We start from the raw sequence: 24,532 nt of genomic DNA, 5'->3' as shown, positions 1-24,532 counted from the left end.
TGTTTTCTGCTAGCTTTGTCTTTGGCCTGGGACCTAAATGCTCTCTAAAGGGCAAAGCGGTGCTAACAAACAATAACCTAAAGTGTCTAATCAGAGCCTCTGATGTTCCTCTTCTATTCTGAAGACACGCTCAGCTTTGCTATCTGCAAAGTGGCAGACTGACCTGAGGTGGTTTGGTGGACACAAGATTTGCTGTGCATTTGTGTTTTGTGTGTGTTTCACAAGTACACTTTTGGTTACCCTTTCTTGGCACCATTTTTGGACACCTTTACATACTTTGCTCAGGAGAAAAAAGACAAGGCTAAATGACTGTCAAGAAGAATTTTCTAGGAACTTCTCTCTAGGCCCTAGATATGGAAACCTGGGGCTACCCAGGAGCTGTGAGCCTGGTAGTCTTTCTCTTGCAGGGACTCTGCTGTGGGTTAGGAATGGGTGCCCTGTGACCAAGGGCCTGGCTGGAGGGACCCGATTGATGGCCCTGCCAGGGAAGGAACATTGCCCCCGAATACTGGCGGCTCCCCTCGACACAGTGGTCTGTCCAGAAGAGAATGTTCTGACTTGCCTATCGGAAGTCTGGGGTGTGTGGGTCATTTAAGTTGAAGGCAAAGGCTCCGTCTGCTCTGAGAAATCCTGTGATCTCGTGGGAAAGCCTCCACTCAACTCAGAAGCCCTTCTCCCGCCATTCTAATCCTCTGCCACCACACCTAGATGTTCTTTGCAGGGAAAACAGAGTCCAGCAGGTAGGTCTGTGACCTAGACCTCAAACTCAAACCTGTATTTTCAGCTCAATCAAAGTCAGAAGAGAAACACACCTTGATAACAGGAATATGGCAGAAAAGAGGGCTCCTAAGGCCTGCTCTGGGGAATGGGATGAACCATAAATAGAACCCAAATCCAAATACATTGATTGCCAATGTCTGGGGACTCTAAGCTTAGCCCTGAGAATACCTGCCCCATGGGAGTCTGTGCGGAGCACAGGCCAGTTTCCCAGGGCTGCCTCCTACCTGGCACTGTGCTGTGTGATCTTTTTCTTTCCTGTGTATGAAGCCATCCAGGAGAAGCAGAGAACCCATATACGATACTCTGCGCTCTGGCTGACTCTCTCTCTCTCTCTCTCTCTCTCTCTCTCTCTCCCCTACCCTGTGTTTTTCCCATATCCATTTCTCCATCCCACAGAAATTAGCATTGACTCTTGAACATCCCTCTTACGGGTACCATGTGACAGGCTGGCAGGTGTTAGGGCAGAGCTGGGATCAGAGAGAGGAGAGGGAGAGGTGGAAAGAAAGGAAACGAGAGAACAAGAAAGAAAACAAGGGGACGTGGACTAGAGCGGCAGAAGAATGGGGAAGAGAAGACAAACAGAACCAGAAGAAGAGAGGAGAGAAGAATGTTAACGTTAGCGGGTAGGACAGGGCACTACACCTTTCTGAAAACTCATATCCACCGTGCGGGGGCCCACCATCTCAATGAAGTAATTCTTGTTTTTCTCATACGCCTCATCATCAATTACCTTGATGTGAATTGCTTTGCTGTGGATGGAAAAATAAGTATCATAAGCAAGGAGCAGATTGGGGTGGGGGCAAGCCAGCCAGGAGAAGGAACAGGAAGAGAAGGAAACAGTGAAAAGATCCAGAAAGGTCAAAGTGTGCCCCCACGGGGGGCACCAAGGGGAGGGGCTGCCCCAGGCCCCCATCCAGTCTTCCTGGTCTCCTCTTAGGCTTCGTGTGGCTTCGTGGCATGGTCAGACTTGAAAGCTGGAAAGTCAATGGTTCTGGGTTCTAATCTTGGGTATGCCATTTGCCCTCGGACAAATAATGTAACTGATACACAGACAGGTTAAATAATGCTTACACCATCCCAGGGCGGTTGTGAGAGCAATGAAATAATATACATATGATGGCTCAGTCATTTAGGTCCTCTGTGATGTTTGCTTCCTTATCCTTCTTGCTTTGGGGACAGGGAAAATTTTTTTTAATTTTTTTGACTTTCGAAATCAGCGGGTGTTGGTCTGAAAGGCTTATGTTATACAAAGGACATGGATGGAGGGGCCTGTTGGCCTGTGGGAATCTTGCCTGGACATAGAAGGACTTTTCCCTTTCTCTGTGGCAGCGACTACCACGGGGAAGCCAGGAGGGCCACGCGGCTCAAGTCACACATTCCGGTAACTCGCGAAGGGCTTCAGAAGCTACAAGCTACCTCCAAATAAGCCCTGCAGCCACAGGGGTGCACGGAGGGGATCACGTGAATTCTAGGGCACTCTGAGTCCCAGTTACCTTACATATCCTACAATGACCTTGGGACTAGCGCAATTATACTATTTTTATGTGAAAAGGTGCTTTGTTAAACAATGAAAAATATAAACCAATTTTAGTAGTACTGATTTCCATTTTTCTTTCCTTCCTTCCTTCAGTCCTTCCTTTTCTTTCTTCTTCTTCTTCTTTTTCTTTTCAAGAAATTGCAGGCAGCAGGTAAGAAATTAAGGTAATAAGTGGATCTGCCTCTGCACTGTGTTGTGAGTAGGTGGCTTCTTAACCTTTTGCACCTCCCTTGCTAGAAGTAATCTCTAAATAATCTCTAACTTGGTGACTTCTTCCCTTTGGATTTCTACTAAATGACTCTTCACCATATCAAGAAGGGTTCTTTGTCATCGTTTCTAAATTTATCCCAGCTGCTCCAGGCCAGCTAATGCTCACAAAGCTCCCTTGACCCGGGCCTGCAGGACAGAGCCCACAGTGGAGCCGTTAGCCTTTCTGTGGGAGCTTTCCGAAGCCTCACATCTCTGTGTTGGGTTCTTGTAGTATTCTTTATTAGGCACCAGCAGACCCCCATCTCTTCCCCTGGCAGGTTTCTGGCCCAATTCAGGGCACAAAGCCCCTCCCCCCCCCAACCACACCCTGACAGCCCGACACTGACACTCCCGGCGCCCTTGCCAAGGTCTAGGGGAGAGGTTCCTTGTCTCATGAAAAGGTTTAGGATGCCCTAAATGGTTTCCTCTTGAAAATAGGTCTCCATAGGGTCCCCAAACACTGCTCCTCAAACTTTGATGTGCATATGTCTCTCCCTGGGGTCTTGCTAAAATGCAGATTCTGATTCAGTGGGTCTGGGGTGTGCCTGAGATCCTGCATTTCTAACAAGCAGCCAGGATGTACCCATGCTGTTGGTCTAGCGCTCAAGACTCCTTGGACAAGTCTCTCTGATTCTATTAAAAACTTAGGGAAAATCAGGGGCACCTGGGTGGCTCAGTCGTTAAGCGCCTGCCTTCGGCTCAGGTCATGATCCCAGGGTCCTGGGATCGAGCCCCGCATCAGGCTCCCTGCTCAGTGGGAAGCCTGCTTCTCCCTCTGCCCCTCCCCCTGCTTGTGTTCCCTCTCTCACTGTCTCTCTCTGTCAAATAAATAAATAAAAATTTTTTAAAAAAATGACTTAGGGAAAATCAGACAGCTGTTTGAATGCCAGCTCAAGTAAGGGAGAAGGAGCCTGGAATCAAAGGCTAGCATTTCAGCCAAAGGCTGGAGTTAGTAGGTCCACTCTGACCCTGCATTTTGAGGGGGACATTGGAGTGCACCCAGAGTAGGGTGACTGGTATGGTGAAGGGTCTACAAACCATGTCTCAAATTAATTTGCTAATATTTATATAGTGCTTACCTTGTACCAGGCTCTGTGCTATTCAGGCACTTTAGGTATATTAAGTAATTTCATCCTTCCAACAAACCAGTGAGTTGGGAACAGGTGAGGCAAGGTGCTGTTCTCTCTGCGTGTGTTATCTCCCTGAATGGTCACCATAACCAGTGAGGTAGATACTAGTTTTGTCCCAATTTGTAGATGAGGAACTGGAAGCCCAGAAAAGTTAAGAGACTTGGCCAAGGTCATAGCTAAATAAGTGGCAGAGTTGGGAGGTGAACTCAGTGTAGCTCCAAAGACTGTGCTTCTAAGTGAGATCTGATATGTGGATCCACAGGACAGTTGTCATTTGCAGAAGATGACACCACTCCATGGTCCAGGCGCCGTCACAAATGCTGCTTCCAAAGCACTGAGGCCTTTGGGAGGGAGGTAGACTTCTACTCGACCACAAACCATGACAACAGTAAGAGGAACTGGCTTACAAGGGAGTGGCTGCCCAGTTCCTGGTGGTATTAAAAAGTAGGCTGCTGAGCATGCATGAAAACGGCCATGGAAAGGGTTCCTGCATGCTGCATAAAGTCAAGTAGATGACTGTAAAGGTCTACACCCAGTGGTATACTGGTAAACCAGCTCTCCGGGGGAAAAAAAAGGAACTCTGATTTGGGGTATACGCATTTCGTAGTGTAAATACTCCCACTGTAGTCAATTTCAAGCTACTAAGTTTTAATGAGCAACTTGTAAAATTCCTAAACGTTTAACAATCTGCTCTCACGAACTAGTAAGAGCCAGTTCCCGCACACCACTGACAGCAGGAGATTTACCAAAATGTTTAAGAGAGGTTAGAATGACAAAAGGTGGTTCTGACTGATTTACAAATGATTTTACCCATGCTAGTGTTTCCTCAAAATGGGTAACTATCTGATAAAGTAAGGTATGAATGTGTTTCTCCAAACAAGCCTTTGGGAAAAAGACTCAAAGATTGGCTTTTAAAAGGAATGTGGGTGGGTGAGAGAGGACTTGGACCCTTAAAAGCAGACAGCTTCCTCGGGCCCAAGAAGAAGGGGAAGCTGGAGATTCGAACCCTGAGAAGGACTCAACACACTGTTTCTGACTTAAAGATGGAAGGTGTCATGTGAGCAGGAATGCGGGCAGTCTCTAGCAGCAGAGGGGTCCCTGAATGACAGACAGCAAGGAATGGGACCTTCAGGTTTTAAGCCACAAGAAATTGGATTCTGCCAAACACCTGAATGACCTTGAAAGCTGACATTTCCTCACAGCTTCCAGATAGGAGCCTGATCCAGCCTTGATTTCAGCCTGGTAAGACCCTGCACAGAGAACTTAGCCACACCAGACCTGAACTTCGGAGCTACAGAACTGTGAGATAGTAAATGGATATTGTGTTAAGCCTCTAAGTTTATGACAATTTGTTACACAGCAATAGACAACTAATATGCGAGGCTTGTTTATTTTACAAATTTAGGAACTGAGCCAACTGATCTTTTGAAACTGTCTTGCCGTATCTATTTTGTAATCAGAATACTTTGTCCTGATGGCAGGGCCACCGCTAGGCTACATAGCACCTTTGTGCAAAGTTGAGAAAAGATACAGCCCTGGAGATGCACAGCTTGGCAAGGACAGGGTGCCTTTCTCCAGTTTGCACAGCAATGCATCAGGATGCTGGGCTTGGCGTGGAGAGAACTGGCTGGACTTTTAGCTTTCCACTCAAGGGTCTTTATGCAGTGCACAACATGCCCAACTGTAAACAGCAGCCCTGCTTGGGAGACTCCTGTGTGATTTACTCACTATTCCACACACATACCAGAACCAACAGGAATATGGGACAGGCTGAGGCAGAGAGATGGATTTCACTGAAGAACTCTCTACAACTTGGGTGGGGTGAGTGGTCAGGTGGGTAGGAGGATGAACAGGCAGGGAGGCACAAATTGGGAGGGAGGGGTGTTTGGGTGTGCTTGAAGGAGCATGCACGTGATCTTTGCTGCTTTGGCATCTATTCTGGACCCTTCTGATAAGTTCTCTGCTGTTTGCAGCTTCTTCAGTTATGAATAGCTGCACCCACAAAGATATGGCTTCCCCTAAGCAAAATGTAGGAACATTTTGTCTCCACTGTCAGTTAAGACCTGACTGCGGGGTCTGTCCACGGGCACAAACCCACACATGTTTGAGGACTTGGTGGTCATTCTGTCCACTCTGGAGTGTCTGGCTCATAACTGGGCACTGTAGCTCATGACTGACTCATTTGCTCTCCCAAATATCCACTTTCCCAATACCTGAAGAGCTTCTTACCTGTGGCTGAAGGGAAAAGTGCAGCTCACATGACTGTATGATTACAGATCTAGGCTTCAGGATAGGGTCAGAGGCAAAGTGGTACCAAAAACCCCAAAGGGGCCACTCACTCTGTTTCCCAAAGGTCAGGACAAAGTGAGGGGATTTTTATTTCTTAGAAAAGCAGTCTTCTAAAATAGGCACCTTTCTTTTTGAAGGCTGTCATGATTTGCAGGGCAGCTCTACAAAGTAGAAAATATTTTAAATTACAAATTTTTATTCTCTCCATTCTTTCCTAGGATAAAGACTGAACCCTTCATCCCAGGAATTGGAAGCTCTTTGTAATGTCCATCCATCCACCCATCCATCCATCCATCCACCCATCCATCCATCTCTTCAACTTTATCTTTTCACACTTGCCCACACAAACTCTACACTTCAATTCTCCTCATTATGCTCAAAACATGCCATACTTCTGCTCACCCTGGAGACCTTCCTTCTTCCCTCTCTCTCCCTTCCTCTCCGCATCCATCACTCCATCAACCCATCCATTCATCCATCCATCCATTCCTTCATAGTGATAATACTGCATAATGAAACTGCATTAAACTGCATAATAAAATACTTCATTCAGCAAGGATTTATTAAGCACTTAATGCATGGCAGACATGATTCTCAAGCAAGAATTTCTGACTTCAAAGAGTCTTCTCTGTAGTGGGGAGGCAGATAATTCATCAAGTAATTACAGTAAAGTGTGGGAAGTGTGATGATAGGGGGAGAACGGAGCTGAGGAGGCACACGGTCTAGAATAAGATCAGGGAAGCCTCACCAGAGGAAGGGATATTTCAGCAGAGGCATGAATGATGAGTCAAGTTGGTTTGGCCACAAGGAGGAGAAAGAGTCTTCCAGAGAGAGGGGATGCCCTGTGCAAAGGCTTGGTGATGAAAAAAAATACATGGTGGCTTCAAGGTGATGAAATGAGTTCAGTTTGGCTAGAGCACCAAGAGAGGGGGAAGGGGAAATAGATGAGTCTGGAGAGAAGGCAGGGTCAAGGACATAAAGGGCCCTATAAGCCATGCTAAGGGGTTTGGGATAGTCTGCCCTCTCTACCTGTCCAGCTCCCCCTTACTCCATTCAAATAGAACCTAGGTACCACCTAGGTCTGGAGGATGTTCCTGCATATCCAGCCCATGCTGGGTTCCTGACCTTCTGACTGCTGCACTAAGCTAATCAGGTACTGCCGGATGCAGTACATACTGCCTTCATACATCATTATCTTGCCTCCTGAACTAGGCTATATTTCAAGGGCTCAGAATATGTCTTGCCTACATCTCCTTCTTTGGTTCCTCTTCAGTGCTTACTGGATACATGGCCCCTGATTCATCCATCCACCCATCCTTCACCTGTTAGAGTAGGCACTTACATAGACAGGAGCAGGAGGGGAGAAAGGAGGGTAACGAAGGGGGACCCCCACCCCCGCCACTGCCCCGTCTCCGCCCAGAGACTGCCCCAGCTCCTTTAGACCAGCCCTTTTTGCAGTTTAGCACCTCCTGAGAAGCAGCAGATAGGGGCTACAGAGACTACCCCAGCTTTGGAGCATGCGCACCTTATCTGCTAGTAACCCTGAGGCTCTTATAATATCATTATAATACCGTTTGCATTGTGGTTTGCCCCCCCCCCCACCAACCCTATGGGTTGTGCTTAGGCAGCTCATGGGCAGATGACTTACATAAACTTGCACAAAAGGTTAGAGGGGAAGAAACCGAGGGGCATTCCTGGGCAGAGCGATGATAACAGGATGGCAGGGAGGAGACAAAACCAAACCCCCAGAAAATAACAATGAGAAGCTCAGCACGCTGCCTCCCTCCCTCCATCCTCTGTCACCCACTCCTCTCCTCTCTGTACTGTACCGTCCCCTTTTGCTAAATAAAAAACCTTTCCTACTTTAACTCTATCGAGTCTCTCGACTAAATTCTTTCCTTGGAGAAGACAAGGACCAAGAAATTCCGCAACTCACCACCCCGGTAGCCCACCCACTCGTTCTCTATCAGAAGTTTGTTCCTGCTGCTCAGGAAGCTTATAGTTTTGTGATGTGAGCATGTACAGAAAAACCTCCCTTTTGCTGGTTCCCTCTGCTTGTGTGGAATTTCCATACAGTAGTAACAGTAAGCTCTAGGAAATTTATTATCTCGATACAAAGAATCAACATATATGCCTCAGGCAGCTCAAATCAGTCTTGGTTTGAACATACCACCAACCTCAAGGAGGCTCCCAAGCTTGACTATTTCTCTCAGCCACCATGCCAAGATAGCGGTATGTGTTTGTACGTGCGTGCTCACACACATGGAAAATTAATGTGCTCACGCATCGTCTAATTACAACTTCTCTGCCAGGACAAGAGTGCTCTCATCTCTTTAAGCTGTGATACAGATCCCTCTCCCTCTTTGCTGCCCTACGGTGGGGAGGGCTTCATACTCCTGATCATGTGTATGGGTGTGAGTGGGGGTATGATGGGGCGGAGTGAGGGTTGGGAAGCTTCACTCTAGGTTAGCAGGAGAATCTGGCCGTGAAAGTCATCTCCTTAAGGGCCTTGCCCAGTTATTCTCAAAGGGGAATTCAGTTTCCAGTCCCTAGAGCAGTGGAGCTGGGCAGGTTTAGGCTCTACATGTGACTCAGTTATTTCTAGCCCTATATGGGCCTCACGTTTGCCCTGCCTCTCTGTAACTGAGTGGGGTCTGGGAAAGGGAGGGTGATTCACAGCTCCAATTCTCTCCCACTTGTTTCTAAGCCAAGAGGGGAAGTAAAACAAACCAACCAACCAACCTACCAATGGTCTGGGGACCTATGGCTGCTGTACCCTGGAGTTGATAAATCCCCTTCCTGGAAAAGCAATGAGAATAATCTATAAAATCACTTTATTTAACAGTGTGCTCCCAGCACTGAAGAGACCAAGTGGCTGGTTATCTGATTCACGGCTTTGGACATGTTGGGTCTCTCTGTCTTGTTTTCCCTCTCTGGTGGGCATCTCATTTTTTTTTTCTCTTTAGATTTTATTTATTTACTATAGAGAGAGCACGCGTCTGCTCCTCCCCCCCCCCCAAGTTGGGGAGGGGGGAGGAGCAGAGGGAGAAGGAGAGAGTCTCAAGCCGACTCTGCGCTGAGCACAGAGCCTGACACAGGGCTCGATCCCACGATCCTGAGACCATGACCTAAGCCAAGTCAAGAGTCGGACGCTCAACCGACTGAGCCACCCAGGTGCCCCTGGGTATCTCATTTTTTTAAAAAAATGTGATCTAAGCAGAAAGAAGAAAAAACTATATTGTATGGACATGAAACTTCAGGTACAAGGAAAACCTTCTAATAATTAGGAAGAGAGAGGGACTGGCTCCTAGGGACCCGTGTCAAACATTGTCAAAGCTCCGTACTTCCACCTTAATTTCCTGTCCACGAGAACACTTATAAAGCCCATACCGCTTGCAGATAATTTCTAGAGATCCCAGTGAATAGCAAGTTCAGGGAAGATTCCTGTCCCTGGGCTGCATGGAGAAAATCCTTCAATTAGAGACTAAGATTAGTTTATTCTACAGACGTTTTCTTGACTGAATCAATCAGGGACTAAACCACGGCAGAGCTGCAGCCTAGCACAACTGCCGTGGGTTCTGTTCACACACAAGTCAACAGGCATGCCGCCCCCCCGGCATTGGGTGATGGACCGCGGCTCTGGATGCGAAAACAGCATGTGGGTCACCGTCAGCCATTGTCACCATTTCAGCGTATTGTGTTGTGGGTCCCAAAGGAGTTGTCAACAATTTCTACCTGTAAGACTTCTGAATGGACTGTTTTCCAGTTCTTGCCTTCTTCTACCAGCCAAATGGCAAATTCTTGTTTTGTACCACCTAAGAGATAAAACAGGGCCCAGGCTGTCAGGGGTTGGAGCAGAGCACCTGAGTCCTAGCCCCATCTCAGCTGCAGGAGTACTGAGCACCCTGTCCCTTCTAATGGGACAACCTAGCCTACTGCTCGTTTCACAGGACCTGGTGACCTTGTCAGGAGCATAGTAAGCAAACTTCTTGGAGAATAGAGTCTAGAGGTAGAAGCTGAGGTTTTCACAAGGGTGAGGGGAATAAAAATCCTATTTGCTTTGTGTTTAAAGCTGTTGATGGTCAATGGAAGAAGCTGATATAGAATACAGAGTAATGGATCCAGGGCCAGGACCAGGGCAAGTGATGCACAGGTGCAAAATTTAAGGGTACACCAAACAACTCAGTAATTCAGATAAGCAATATTTTAATGCAATATTTTTAAAAGTCAGAATTAATACAATAATCTAGGATGAATGAACAAAATATCACAATTTTAAATAAAGACAGGGCCCAACCTTGACTCACCTTTCCCTAACCCTAATCCACTCTGGTGGTCATCTGGTGCCTTCCCGTGTGACAGAGAGAATGTCAGGAAGCAAAAGACTGGAGTCTGAGCTCTGTGGCTTAACTTACTGCCTTCCTCTTGGCCATCCACTCTCTCTTGAGCTTATATAAGGAGGGCAAGAGGCCTTATCTCTCTCTTGGGATTTTTGTGGGTAATGATATGAGCAGAAAAACACAACCTCGCTTTTGGACACTGCAGGTCTCATTCAATTCAGTAAGTGTGTGTGTGTGTGTTTGAGAGAGAGAGATCGAGCGAGCTGTCACTAGGGCTCCTACTTCACTCTCCAGAGCTAACAACTTTAGCCTTCCAGGAAGCCAGCCAACTTCCTCAGCCTCACAGAGTCCATCCCTTCCTCACGGCTCTCCCTCACCTGTCCTTCTGCAGCGGAGGAAGCACCTGCCCTGTGGGACAGTCCGGATCTCCGCAATGCTCCTTATTTTTAGACAATAGGGAGGGACTGGGGGAGGGTGGGGAATGTCTTCCCCGAGAACATTGCCTTTGAACTGTGCTCTGGACAGAGGCGGCCAGCTCTCTGTGGCCCTCGTTTCTGCCTCCCTGACCTTGTCAGTTCCGGTCCACCTCTCCTTTCTGCCATACCGCCCTACTCAGACCATTGTCACATGTGGCTGGGACCCTTACAATAGCCACCCAACCCATCTTTCCCTGCTTCCGTGCCTCTTGCAGGCCATTTTCCTCTCTACAGCCAAAACAAACTTTTAAAAAATTTTTAAAGAAAATCATAACATGCCACTGAGTAAGTTCCCCTTGTACTTAAGAGTAAAATTAAAATTGCATAATCTAGCCCAGGAGTTCTGAAACATTAGCTCACTCAAAATCGTCCGGAGGGCTCTATCCCCAGAGTTTCTGATTCGGGAGGTCTGGGTGGGGCCCAGGAATTTGCATTTAAAAATAGGTTCCCAGGCCACTAACTGCTGGGCTTCGGGCTCCAAAACCACACTGAGAACCTGACCCTGCCTACAAAAACTCAGCTTGGCTTCCCCACCCCTTACCTTCTACCACGCTTCCTCCAGATGGAGGCAGGCAGTGGATACTCTGTCCTAGCTGTATCTGCCTTCTGTTTTCTCAAATCCATCAACCTCATTCCTGTCTTGGGTCCTTTCTCATAGCTCTTTCCTCTGCCTGGAGCTTTCCTCCTCTAGATATTCTTAAGACCAGGCCCTTTAAAAATGTCTCAGCTTACCTGTTAACTTCCTTGTCCACTCAATGTGATTGGACTCCAGCTATTGTCCATCAAATCTCCCTGGTTTGTTTTAACTTGTTTACTTGTTTATCTGTGCATTGTCTGTTTCCCCCAACCTAATACAAGCTCCATGAGGGCAGAAACCGTGACTATCTCATTTACCAGCACCTGAACTATCTCTGGCACAGAGATGGTACCCACTATGTTTGTTCAGGGACTGAATGAACAGTAGTCTAAGTGGGGGAGCCAGGATTCTAACCAGGGACTGACTGCAGAGCCTTATACTGGTCTGAGTGCTGGGGCAGAGCTGTGGCTGGTCTCCCTGACTCCATTCTTGCCCATAAAACCCAACTCCCTTTAGAGCCCAGTTACTGGGCTACTCTTTTTTTTTTTTTTTTTTTTTTTAAGGGAGGGAGGGGCTGAGGGAGAGGGAAAGAGACTCTCAAGCAGGCTGCACGCCCAGCGCACAGCTGACACGGGGTTCATCTCATGACCCTGAGATCATGACCTGATCCAAATCAAGAGTCAGATGCTTAACCGACTGAGCCACCCAGGCGCCCCTGGGCTACTTTTATGAAAAGGTCACTTTAATCCCTTTCCTTTCCCTTCCCAAACAATTCCAAACTTCCTTCCCAGCCTTCAACACATGCCCGAAAGGAGTCACCTTGGCTAGAACTTGGCTCTGCTGTCACTTCAATACTTCACTCATGGCTTCATTGAAGTGTTGCTTCTGGCGACTGGTGCCATGAACATCATTATTCATTCTGTCATTAGTGGTTCAGAGCATGGGCCCTATGGTCAGAGATATCTGAACTCTGGGTGTAAGAGTTTTAGGACTTGCAGCAAATTACTTCATCTCTACGAGTCTCAGTTTCCTTGTCTGGAATGGATGTAATAATAAAACCTGCCTCATAAGGTTTTTGAGAGGATTGAGACAATGAAGTAAAACTTGGAGCATGGGAACTGTCATGAAATAAGCAGTCCACAATGTGACGTAATTCGGTGATGGTCTACTTGTTTAAGTAATAGCCAGAGCCGCCAGTAGAAGGATTCCTCCTTCCCTAGTCTCCAGCATCAGGTCAGAAGAGGGCGAGATGGCTGGTTGGGAGTTTGGCAAGGGCTGGTGTGGGACCAGGCAGGGCATTTTCTGAGCTCCATGGTTGGCCTAAGGAACAACTACAGACAAGGGTATGCCTGGAGAGGTGTTGCATCTCCTCGACACCGCTCCTCATTTCACAGCACCGCATAGTGACCTTAGCCTGTCTTAGGAAGTCCGTTCGCCAATGGAGATCATCCTTCCGTGGCACCTGCTGCCCCAGTGTTAGCGCATGACTTTCAGAGGGTCACCCTGCCCACTATCCAACACTGCTCTTTGTTCTCCCCTGGGGTAGGAGTGCAGAAGGGGGGCTGATGAGGCTGCTCATTTGCCTATTTTCATCCCATCCCATCTTTCATGAAAAGACACCCTCCAGGGTCCTGTTTGATCGCCATGGAGGTTTGTGTGGAGGAAGCAATGGTACCAGTTTGCGTACTGAAGACTCCTCAACCTTGGAGAAGTTCTCCACGAGAGGTCAAGTAAGTGGAGGCGGCATTCGTATTCACTTCCACCGAGCCTGGTCCTGGCTGTTCTTCTTGACGGACAACGCCCCCATCCCCACCCTTTCCTTTTACCAGAGATGCAAGAATCTGACTTTGTAGTCCCAATCAGTGCCCATTTCTCAAGTTCCTTTTCCACCCTGCCCCCACTTCAGTGACTTCTCCCAACCCCGCTCCCTCCCTCCGTGGGCCTGGCTGGGTGGCCTAACCGGGCTTGGCGGTGGAAGAGAGTCTGTTTCCCTTCCATTACATACCTGCTCTTCCTCCAGCTGCCACCTCTCAACCCCGTCCGGGGCCAGAAGGTTTGTAGTCAATACTCATTTTGAGTGCGACATGCCCACACTTCTGCCCTCGCGGTGGAAAACCTGGGTTCACTGAGAGGCTCGGGCCAGCTGACAGGCGCCAGCCCAGAGCACTTCTGGAACCCTCAGTTAAAAACCTGTTTGTGTATACTGCCCATCCGTGGGTTGCTGCCTTCCCAATGCCATTCAGGGCATGCCACATTCAGGCAGAGTTGTTCACCTGGAACAGAAGGCCGCGACACTCCGGGGTGATAAAAGAAAACACACCGACAGTGACAGTAATGTAATACATTTAAAACTACATCTGCCTGGAGGGCCTTTAATCAAGGATTTTGAAGCACATTCTCCAGACCTTGCCCATTCATCTGTACCACATCCCTGGGCAAGAGCAGACAGGTAGGGAGCAGAGCGCCATAAATAGAGTACTGTATCATTATCTGTGATGCGAACCCTATGTATTTAGACAGCATTTCTCTGAAGAGCTAAAGGGCTCCCCACACACTGTATTATCTAATTCTAACTCATTCATACAGCAGCCCCCAGATTGGCTGCCTTGCAGGGAGTTTGGAAACGCTTTGGATCCATAGAAATTCACTTTGATGCCTTCTGCCTCCCCTCCTGCCCCTGCTTAATTCACAGGCACTTCCCAGTGCAGCTCCCATGAACCCTCAGGAGCCAATACCATAGCTTGACTCATCTTGTCTACACACCACACACTCGATTTCACTCCTGTGATACTAAGAGCTGTAGGAAGAAGACACAATACACTTCCTTGCCGTCAGACTGCATCTGGGTCTAGTTCGTTGAGTTTTTAAAACCTTGTTTGTATGGACTTCATGATTATAATGAAGGTACAAGGCAGGGAATGGGGTCTACAGGGTACGCTGACCACATAGGCCCGTGGTCAAGGCTAAGCTACCAGGACAGCCTCCCTGTTCACCCTGAAAATGCACATCACCTTTAAAACTGAGCAAGTGGGTTTTCTTCACTTGTAAGAGCTTCTGTATTTCCCTTCCACTGATACCATCAGTGGAGGTGATGTTCTTCTGTTATATACTCATTGTCCACGTCACAGTGGTAAAGAAAATCAATCGAGTGTGTAATTATTTCCTTATTTGTCTTCCCCACTGTCCTGAGCTCCAGGAGGGCTAAGGCTGTACTCGTTTTACTTGTGTCCGTATGTCCGGTGCATAATAAAAATATTTGTGGAATGACTGAATGAGGGAATGAGTGATGGTGTGAGTCACAGTAAGCATTCTGTGGTTTACAGCTTCTAATCATGCCCTTTGTTTTACCGGTTTAAGTTCCATTTTAGGGCATGATAAAGGCCTCCACTCCCACTCCGTGTCATCATGCACCTGGAAAAAGCTGTCTCACCAGCACTCCCTCTGGTTCCCCTCGGCCCTCAAGGAACACCTAGGGGCTGCTTGGGTAGAAGTCATATATCTTCCCTCTCCTCCCGGTTTCCATCACACTAAGTGTAATCTCATCCAATAATTTAGTGGAGCTCTGCCCTCATCTTGGTTATATGACCTTCCCCAAAAGTCCAGTATCCCCAGCAAGCTCTCTCACCTACATCTGTATTTGTGATATGGCGGGAAAAACACATAAACTCTGGGGTCCCAGACACTTGAGTTAAATTCTTAGCTCTAAGGCTTACAGCTGTGTGACCTTGGCCAACTTCCTAAGCTCTTTGAGCGTCTGTGTCTTCAGCAGCAACACAGAGATGATAGCATCCACATCAGGTAGTGTGCAGCCTAAATGAGAAGACACAGGCAGCGGGCTCAGTAAATCACTGTTCCCTGCCTTTCTCTTCTATCCTCGACCCCTCCTTTGACTCATCCTCCCTCCTGGCTGCCACTCATCCTTTGGATGCTTCTAGCTGTCACCCCCTAGGTTTTAGGCTCCATGCTGGAAGTGTTGAGACTCAGACTATATTTAGATGCCTTAGCTCTTTTATCTTTTACACCACTGTGTTGCTATGGTGATGGCAGAGAGGGAAGGGGGAGGACAGCCTGAAAGGAAAGATGGAGCTCAGCCATGAAGATGGGTGGATCTGGCTGGGGACTGCTCCCAGCGAGCTGGCTCTCTAAGAACCCTTACCTGTGCATTCCATCATCAGGAGGTGCCCCAAGGAGATAGGAGGAGGCAATGCCCAGTAAAGGTTCTTAAGAAAAGGGGAGATAAAGAAGAATGACCGTTGAAAATTGTTCATTCTGCTGCCCAGGCACAGCCTTAGCTCCTGGAGCCTTCCTCGAATGGTTTCTTTATTAATTAAGTCCAGAGACAGAAAATGGGGCTCGGCATCATAATGTTGGAGTTTGGAGGATGCTCAGACCAGACTCCTTCCCAAGAAGAAAGTCCCCTTTCTTGCTGCTGAATGTGGGGGAAACTCTTGTCCCACTCAGTCTGAGGACTTGGAGGAAGAAACAACAGAATTCAGTGGAACCACATTACAGCCCAGGATTGTCATGGATTCAGTCCGTAGGGGGAACCAAAGTCATGCAAGGGCAGAAAGGAAGAGAAGGCTCCTCTATCCATAAGCAAAACTCCATGTACTCACTGGATTTGAATGTGAACATGGCAGGCTCCAAGCTGATGATAAATACTTGCACTGTAGAATAAGCCAGTTTTCCTAAAGCTACTACTCACACATCATTTCACTGGATCCTACAAATGGCCTGGTGAAGTAGGATTATCTTTACATGAGGAGATGACACAGAGAGGTTGGCAACTTGCCCAAGTCGCACAGCTGGTAAATGGCAGAGCAGGGATTTGAACCCAGGCCACCTGCACTCCAAATCCAATCTTCTCTCCATACCAATGGCTTTCAAAAACAATTTTTTAAAGCTGAAGAAAACTTGTGTGAAGAAGGAAGCCTACGGTGAAGTATAACCAAGCACAGCAGGCAAAAGCAGAGGTGCTGTAGTTGAAGTGGAGGACAACCTCTCCTTCCAGCCTCACACGCAGGGAGAGAAAGTTTTAAGCAAGCAACCCTTCTCAAAGTGTAGTCGTCAAAGTACCCATATTACAAACATCTGGGGTAGCTGTAAAAGTGCTGCTTCCCAGGTCCCAATCCCAGATTCTGATTCAGTAGATCCCAGGAGATTCTGATAAACACTAATTTAACTGGAGGTAAACTAGCAAACTCTCGAGTCAAAAAATTGGGAGAAGGGACATAACAGTATGATATCTTTCTCTTTTCCTATTTGATTCCTCAAGCTCATTTAGAGCAGCCTAAGGTCAGGCATCTCAAAGCAATCAGGCTGGACTGTTTTTTGCTTTTCAACTGCCCTCTGGGCCTCAGCCAGTTGCTAAGCCCTGGGCTCTAGCCTACAAATGGTCATCAGGGTCCAGATGAAATCACAGCCATTGTCTGACCTTGGTGAGGTCATCATCATGCCTAACAGAGCAGATATACATGCAAGGAAGCTCTGGGTAGGGGTTGAGAGAGTGGATACCATACTCAAGAGCACAGGAGGAATGTTTATCAGGTGAAAAGTCCCAAAGGAGCATGTGAGAGTTGGACTGAAAATAGACTTACTGGCCAAGCACAAAGTCTGGAAAAATATACAGGGGCATGAAAGCCCACTCATTGATTTCCCATCATTGAAGGGTTGGGAGAACTATACGACAAAGGAAGGAAGTCCTGATGACGGGTTGAAGGGGGCAGTCAAGATTAAACTAAGGTTTTTAGCTCCCCTGTGTGCTGAAGACCTAATGATGCCCCCCATCCCGCCTTCTCTATAAGTTATAGCTTCCTCTGGGCCAGACACTGCTTTACACAAATAACTCATTTAATCCATCCCAGGATCCCAGGTACTATTAGAATTTCTAGTTTGCAGGTAAGGAAACTAAGACTATTAGAAGTTAGGTAATTTTGCCCAAGGTTACTCAGCTAGTAAGTGACAGAACCAGGATTTGATCCCAGTGGTCTGATGCCAAGGCCTGTGAATATTCTTACCCAAAACGAACCCATAAAGTAAGTGTATGAAGTCCAACTAGTTCTCATGATGATGGTTTTTTCAATCTCAAATTATTTCCATTTTTTCCCAATTTTGGGGGGATGATCCCTACTTAGCTGATGTTTTGGAGCAATCCAGTACTGGGAAAGTGAAGGAATATCTCCAAGAAGGTTATTTACCCAGTTTTTTCCCTTTCTGCTTCCTGATCTTTCAGCAGGCTGCATTTTTAAAGTCTTTTTAAAAAATGTATTTAAAAAACCGCCAACAACAAAGGACTACAATACATTTATTATGTAAATCCTGCCTCTAAGGCACAGCCGCTGTCCCATCTGCTCCAGAAACCTTCCCCCGTGACTTCCCCTGTGGGCTACTCCCTCTTCAAACCTGGTCCCATTTCCAGTTTGTAGGAACCACTTGGCACCCAATACCCACAACCTCTGTCTTCTCCCGTCTTTATTGTCCTATGAGCTCTATGGGGGCATGGCCATGCTATACACCTCTCTTTTTCTCCAGCACTTGGCACAGTGAGGTTAATTTGAGCCACTGAGCATTCATGCAGGAACAGGAAGTTGAAACAAGGGAAACCAAAACTGAAGGAGGCCAAGGAATTATGGGTACAAAGGGAGGTAAGAATGGACGGCCTGAATTCACCAGCCTTCTGTGCAATTTGAAGATAGGAGGAAACACCCTTGAATACATTCTTTCTTTTCCCATTTGCATTATTCCCTGGGATCCTAATCTCTTCCACTTGTCATTTGTCCTGGGTCTAAGGGGGAATAAATATGCAGGAAAGGAGATAAGGACAGGGAGGAGACGTGACCCAGCCTTAACTCATTATCCCAGCTCGTGGTCCAAAGAAAGTTGGCTGGTTCTAGTTCTAAAGTGTTCTGAGATTCAGATTCAACATGACTGGTTTCTACTGTGCCATTTTGGAAACTGACCTGGCTCCTCTCCCCAGCATGTCCCTCAGATTCTGGCCACATATGTACAGTTACGCATTTTCCAAGAATCCATCCCGCAGGCATGGAGCCCTCTGATTGAGATATCTTCTCTCCGGATAGCCCTTTACAGTTGACAAAATGCTCTTTCATGCATGACCATTCAACTGCTTCCCCACTATCCTGTGGGGTAGGCAGGGCAATTATCAGGGACCCCACTCTACTTATTGCTGAAAATGGAATTACGGGGTTAGTTTGGGTTCATTTCCTCTCCACCAAAGGAAAACAAAATCCTATTGGAAAGGCAGCTGGCAAATGTCTTAAGTTTTGGAGAAGGAAGAGAAGGAGAGGAGCCAAAATTAATGATAACACCAGACAGCAGACAACTGACCATATTTTGCATTCCTAGCTGCCTAGCACCAACTTCCAATACCTGAAGGAGAGGGAGTGCCAGTAATTCTTTGCATTTGCCGTGGACACTGCTGTTTACAGAGTTATTTCATTTTATCCTCACAACGACCTAGTGAGGTCCATGTAGTTACAATCACTCATATTTGAGGGGTATGGCAATTGAGACCTAGAGGAATGAAGGGATTTACCCAAGGCCACACAGCTGGTAAACAGCACTGCTTGGATTAAGCTCACATCTTCAGATAACAAGGCCAAGGTTTACCCAATCCATACCTGGGCATTCTGAAGGTAACAAAAGCAGTGTACTAAGATGATCCACTTCAATGGACTGGGCATATTACTACAAAGGAGAGAAAAGCAGAGATGTTGCTGTTAAACTGATCTGTGTTTGAGTCACAGCCCTGGCACTTATAACTGGGTAACATTGGGAAAATCACCTTTCAAAGCCTCATTTTTCTCATCTGTAAGAGGATGGCATGAGGATTAAGTGATACATCCTCCTGCAAGTTGCTTAGCACAAATTGCTCAATATCTATCCACTGCTGTTGTGATTGTTGACAGCAATACTGACATTAATTGCTGAATTTGTTTTAATTAAATGATCCTGAATAAGATTGTATCATCTTGGCTGTTTTCCAAGATGGAGGTGGTATCGCACATGCTTAGGCGTCTTCTCTATTTTGCAAACTTCCCTATCCTGTTTCCTACAAGTGGCTGTAAAGTTACTTCTCAAGCAGGCCCTCCATTAAGAGTAGATTCAATGCTTGTTGCCAACCTTTTTGGGCTGGAGGATAGAAATCCTGTGGGTGGGTGGTTATCTTATTTTTTTCACCCTGCTGGCCATTATTCAGCCAAGCTTAACACATTTCTGCCTTTTCATTTTTTCCTCACACTCTGTCTAGTCAAGTTTCTAAAGAAGCAAACTTGTCACTGAAGCCATCAGAGAGAACACTTAGCATTTTCCTCACATGCACACATTTTCAAAGTACTTTTCCATCTCTCTCCAGTGTTCAGTCTCCAGAGGGAATGTGGTGTCCAGGAGTGTGGCATTAAGAGAGTGGAACATGAAATATTTTCTGGAATTGCTAATGCCTAATTGGGACTCAGAAAATATTCACTGAGGAAGACAAGAAATGGAGTTGGGGAGAGACATTAGGGACCTGCCTCAGGCCAGAAAACTGGATTGCAGGGTCTAAAGTGACTTCGGGCTCCAGATTTCTAGAGTTCTGTTTCCCAAATGGCGTTTGAAATGTTTGAAATGGGAGATGAAGAGCAGTGGACATGTCAGTACAAGGATGGAGGAAGAAGATGCCTGGGAGGTGCTCACGTGTTTTATAAGGTGAACGATGGAAGGGAAGACGTGACTAGACAAACTGTGTGGGGTCGGGGGGGGCAGGGAGCGGAGGAGTGAGTGCCCTCATGGAGTCCAGAAACTCAATCCATTTATACATGGCTATTGAGCATCTTACGGGCAAAGCGTGTGATAGGCATTAGGGGCTGAAGGAGTTACAAACACGAGTAAGACATTGTTTTTTCCCTCAAGGAGCATGGCACAAAGCAGATTACAAACTTTGAGAAACAGTGACCTAGAAGGAGGCCTGGCCATATTCACAGTGTACAGACTCCCCTGTCCGTGGAAATTTTGCCCCAGCTCTAGTCTTGGGAAAGAGAGTGGATTGGCACTCCATTCCCCACGCACGAAATGAAGCATACAACACATACACAAAACCACATGGTAATAATAATAACAATAATAAAACACAAAAAGCAGATTATAATTTTCTCTTTCCTTCCTCCTTAGGCTTTTTTTGGTATTGACACTGAAGGTGAAATGTTGACCTGATTTCTCCTGCATAACAATGTTTGTAGTTTGTGTAGGTGACTATTTAGTGTGATGCCCCTGAGACATCTTTAAGCTGCCCAGCTCCCCACCCTCACTGACCCACATTGACCAAATCCCTACAATATGCCCAGTATTGTGTTTGGCACCCAGTCAGGCATCATAATAGAGATGGCAAGCTACTCAGAGATAAATAAAAAAGTTTGCCTACTCTTTGAGAATTCACAGTCCAATGGGGGAAGGCAGAAATGTAAGCAGATATTTACACTGCAAACTCAGTCTGACTTATGAAACTAGGAAGGACTTGGAAGTTCCTATAGGTCCAAAGCCACACATCACTCCATAATAACACCTATTACTTACATATCATTTAATAGGTTCCAGGCATTGTTTCAAGTGTCTTACATGTACTAACTTAACAAATCTCCATAATCCAGCAGGGTAGGGACTATTATTTTATCCATTATCCTCTTTCAGAGATGATAAAACTGAGGCACAGGGTGGTTAAGTCACTTGCCTAAGGTCACACAGCTGATAAATGACAGAGAATTTGGACTGAGATAGCCTAGCTCCCCAGTCCCCATACTATACTGCTTTTCAAATGAGATAATAAGAGTTGCTGTCCAGGGGCGCCTGGGTGGCTCAGTCATTAAGCATCTGCCTTCGGCTCGGGTCATGATCGCAGGGTCCTGGGATCCAGCCCCACATCTGGCTCCCTGCTCAGCGGGAAGCCTGCTTCTCCCTCTCCCACACCCCCTGCTTGTGTTCCCTCTCTCGCTGTGTCTCTCTCTGTCAAATAAATAAATAAAATCTTAAAAAAAAAAAAAGTTGCTTTCCAGTGAGAGAGAAGGGGATAGTGGCCTCTGTCATCCGCTATCACCTTCGGGTCTCTCTGGCTTCTTTTCAACCAACATTTATCAAGTGCTCCTTACGTGCCAGACACCATGCTAAGTGCTTTCAACACATCTCACTTACCCCTCATTACAACTGAACGAGGCAGGGACTAGCACTCTGCCCTCTTATGGACTGAATGTGTGTCCCCCCCGCCCCCCCCCCCCCCCGCCCCGAGATTCTGGAGTTTCAAGAACAGTAAGATAAGATCTTCTAGTTCCCTTGGCTTAAGACTAGCCACACCAAGCCCTCACTCTGGGAATGTGTTTGTATCCATCTTGCTGAGAATGAATCAGAATGCAACACGCAGACCCCCTACTACACGGAGCCAGTGCTCAGTCAGGAGGGCCGGAGCCCCCCGTGGTTCCAAAAGTCCCGAGTGACGGGAGTCTGGGGGCTGTTGCTGTCACCTTCCACAGGCGCCCACTGTCCAATGCACAGGCCTCACCGTCTTCAATGATTATTTAAGAAAACAAAAATTCTCCAAGGATCGCTAGCCATCTAACAAGTTTTTAAAGTCATTACAATTACCCAAAGGGAAAAAGAATTCAGGATCATTCCTATCTCCACATGTCCTGGCCAAAGTCCAAGCTAGAGTATTACCAAGAGAACCATCATAAAAATGAGAAAAGGAAAACGGTTGCACGAAGAATAAGGAGCCGGCAGACAGGCAGATGGCCTTCTGAAGAACCACCTTCCTAAGAATGCCCCTTATCTATCTCTATTATCTATCGATGGCCCAGCAGTCATATAAACACTGTCCATCATTGGCCCCAGGGGCCTGTGTCCAACAGGCTCAGACACTTGCCACTTGATCTCATTTTTCTTCACTTTTTTTTTTTATAGCTCTGCTGTAAAACATATCTTGAGTGCTACAGTCTCCTCCCTTTCCCGTCTTAAGGAGTTACTGTCTATCAAATACTCAATTCCATTTTCTGGATGTACAGAAAAATCACTTGAGCTGCCATTCACAATTTTGGCTCTTGAGGCAAATCAAACAAATTCAAAACAATTGTTACAAGAGCTAAAAGGCAAAAAAAAAAAAAAAATAATTCAGCACCAATGCTTTTGCTCCATGTACTGCCTGTCATCCCTACTTTATACACAGGAAACACAAGGGCCAGAACTTTGCAACCCATGTAGTTTCCAAGTGGGAAATTAACTAACCAGTGTTCCAAATATTCATAGTTCATCTATATTTGCAGGGAAGTGGGCTGGAAACTGACAAAGTATAAGTCAGATTTTGTGCCCACCAAGAGTTTGCAATACATGTAGTATTTGGTAGTTATAGAACAGGTACTATAGGAAGTGTTCAGTCAGTGGAGAAAATAATTACTTGGTAGGTATTAAAATGTTCTTGGAAAAGCTGGGATGGAGCTGATCATTAGGAATACATAAGGTTCAGGTAGGTGAAGTGAAGAAAAAACTTACAAACTGTGCGGCATTCAAAGAGGAAAATGCAAAGTGTATTCAGCAGACCATGGGCAGGCCATGTGGCCAGAGCAGAAGGGTTGTGGAGCCAGTGGGTAATGTCTTATACATCTGGTTGGTGATGTTTTGAGAACTAACAAAGCCCCTCATCTAGACAGGAGTCCCTGGGGCATAGAATCCCTCTGGGCAAGTTTTCTGGGAATGCCAGTACCTACCACCTCCTCTGGATACTGCTATTTCTTTACCAAGGGTTGGCTGAGAGGCACAACCGCTCAGAGCTACATCATCTGGAAACCGCTCAGAGCTACATCATCTGCCACCCTCACGTAATGGTCCCTTTCCCTAGCAGGCTACAGACCCCTTTCCTGCTGTTTCCTGCCCCGGTCTGCTGACATGTGGATCACTTGCCTTAACATTGAAGACCTTGGTACCTGGCTCACACTCTTCCCACCAGCATCCTGGGCGATGTCAGTGGTCCCAAAAGATGACTAATCTTTGCCCCTCGATCCACTGACTGTGACATCTTTAACGACCTTCACCTCCACTTCAGCCACCCATTCTCAAGCCTATACCTTGAGTTTTCTCATCCCCTAGAATTGCTCCATCTTTGAAGTAACACACACAAGTTCACACATCCCAAATCGGAACTTACCATCTTCTTTACCAAAGCCATCTCTCCTCCTTTCATCTCCATGCCAATGGATCACACCACCATGCGTTCATTCCTGCAACCTGGCTCCCTCTCTGGACTACCCTCACTTCCAGTCAGGCACCAGATCCTGCTGTTTCGACCTTCTTATAGCTCGTGAGTACCATTCCTTCTTGCCGTTCTCCTCTAAAACTTATTCACTAGCCACCTCTGGCCTGGATTCCCCCCAACAGTCTCCTCACCCATCTCTGTGACCCGATTCAGACCCACTCAGTTTCATTCTTATAACACGGCTATAGCCATCTGGTCAAGCTGCAAATCTCATTAGGCACCCTCCCCCCTTCTCTTTTTAATGGTTCTTCACTGTTCTCCAAACTTTTTGGCATGCTGTAAAAGGCCCGTTTCTGGACTGAGGCTACTTGCCCTCTTTTTTCCCCAGTTCCCACATATCCTGCTAATCTCAGACATCACCCTTTCCGAGACTCTTTTCCCAACCTCCCTAGACTGGATTGGTGGGTCTCTCATGTCGTCGTCCCAAAGCACCTTGTGCTTGCTCTGTGACGACACTTCTCACGCTCAGCTCAAATTTCTCGTTTACAGACTATTCCCAGCACTAAGCACAGGTTCCAGAACATAGCAGGAGCTCACAGATGCTTGTGAAATAAACAAATAAACAAATGAATGATTGAAGAAAAGATGCATGAGAAAAACACTTGGAATACAGAAATGAGAGGTCAGGCAAATAAAAGATAAATTTAAGGTTTCATACTGGGTGACGGAGGTGGGGATGATGGCACACGGGCAGAAAGACGGAACTTCCAGAAAAGGAGAAGGAGTTGGTTTTGGTGAATGAAAATGAGGCTTTTAATGTGGGCATGTTGACTGGGAGATTATGGGTAGCCATAAAGGAAAAGGGTCCAAGAGTCACAGATTTGGGCTTTATACACACAGAAGACATCTCTGAAGCCATCTGCAT

The 24,532-nt window shown here is 46.7% G+C and overlaps 1 protein-coding gene across 5 annotated transcripts in view; it reads right to left on the bottom strand.

Moving 5' to 3' along the window:
• SLC8A3 (solute carrier family 8 member A3) overlaps positions 1-24,532 on the bottom strand; it is a 132,047-nt gene that overhangs the window by 17,586 nt on the left and 89,929 nt on the right. Inside the window, exon 3 of one of the 5 annotated variants that reach the window (XM_027568794.1) lies at positions 1,423-1,529. The exons of the other annotated variants lie outside the window; for them this stretch is intronic. Coding sequence (XP_027424595.1) covers positions 1,423-1,529 — 107 coding nt within the window. The remainder of the gene's footprint in view (positions 1-1,422; positions 1,530-24,532) is intronic. 5 annotated transcript variants of the gene reach the window in all.

Source organism: Zalophus californianus, chromosome 6 (assembly GCF_009762305.2).
Source record: "Zalophus californianus isolate mZalCal1 chromosome 6, mZalCal1.pri.v2, whole genome shotgun sequence".
In the NCBI taxonomy this organism is placed as follows: domain Eukaryota; kingdom Metazoa; phylum Chordata; class Mammalia; order Carnivora; family Otariidae; genus Zalophus; species Zalophus californianus.
Note: the sequence above shows the minus strand (reverse complement) of the source record. Positions and strands in the feature narration are given on the sequence as shown.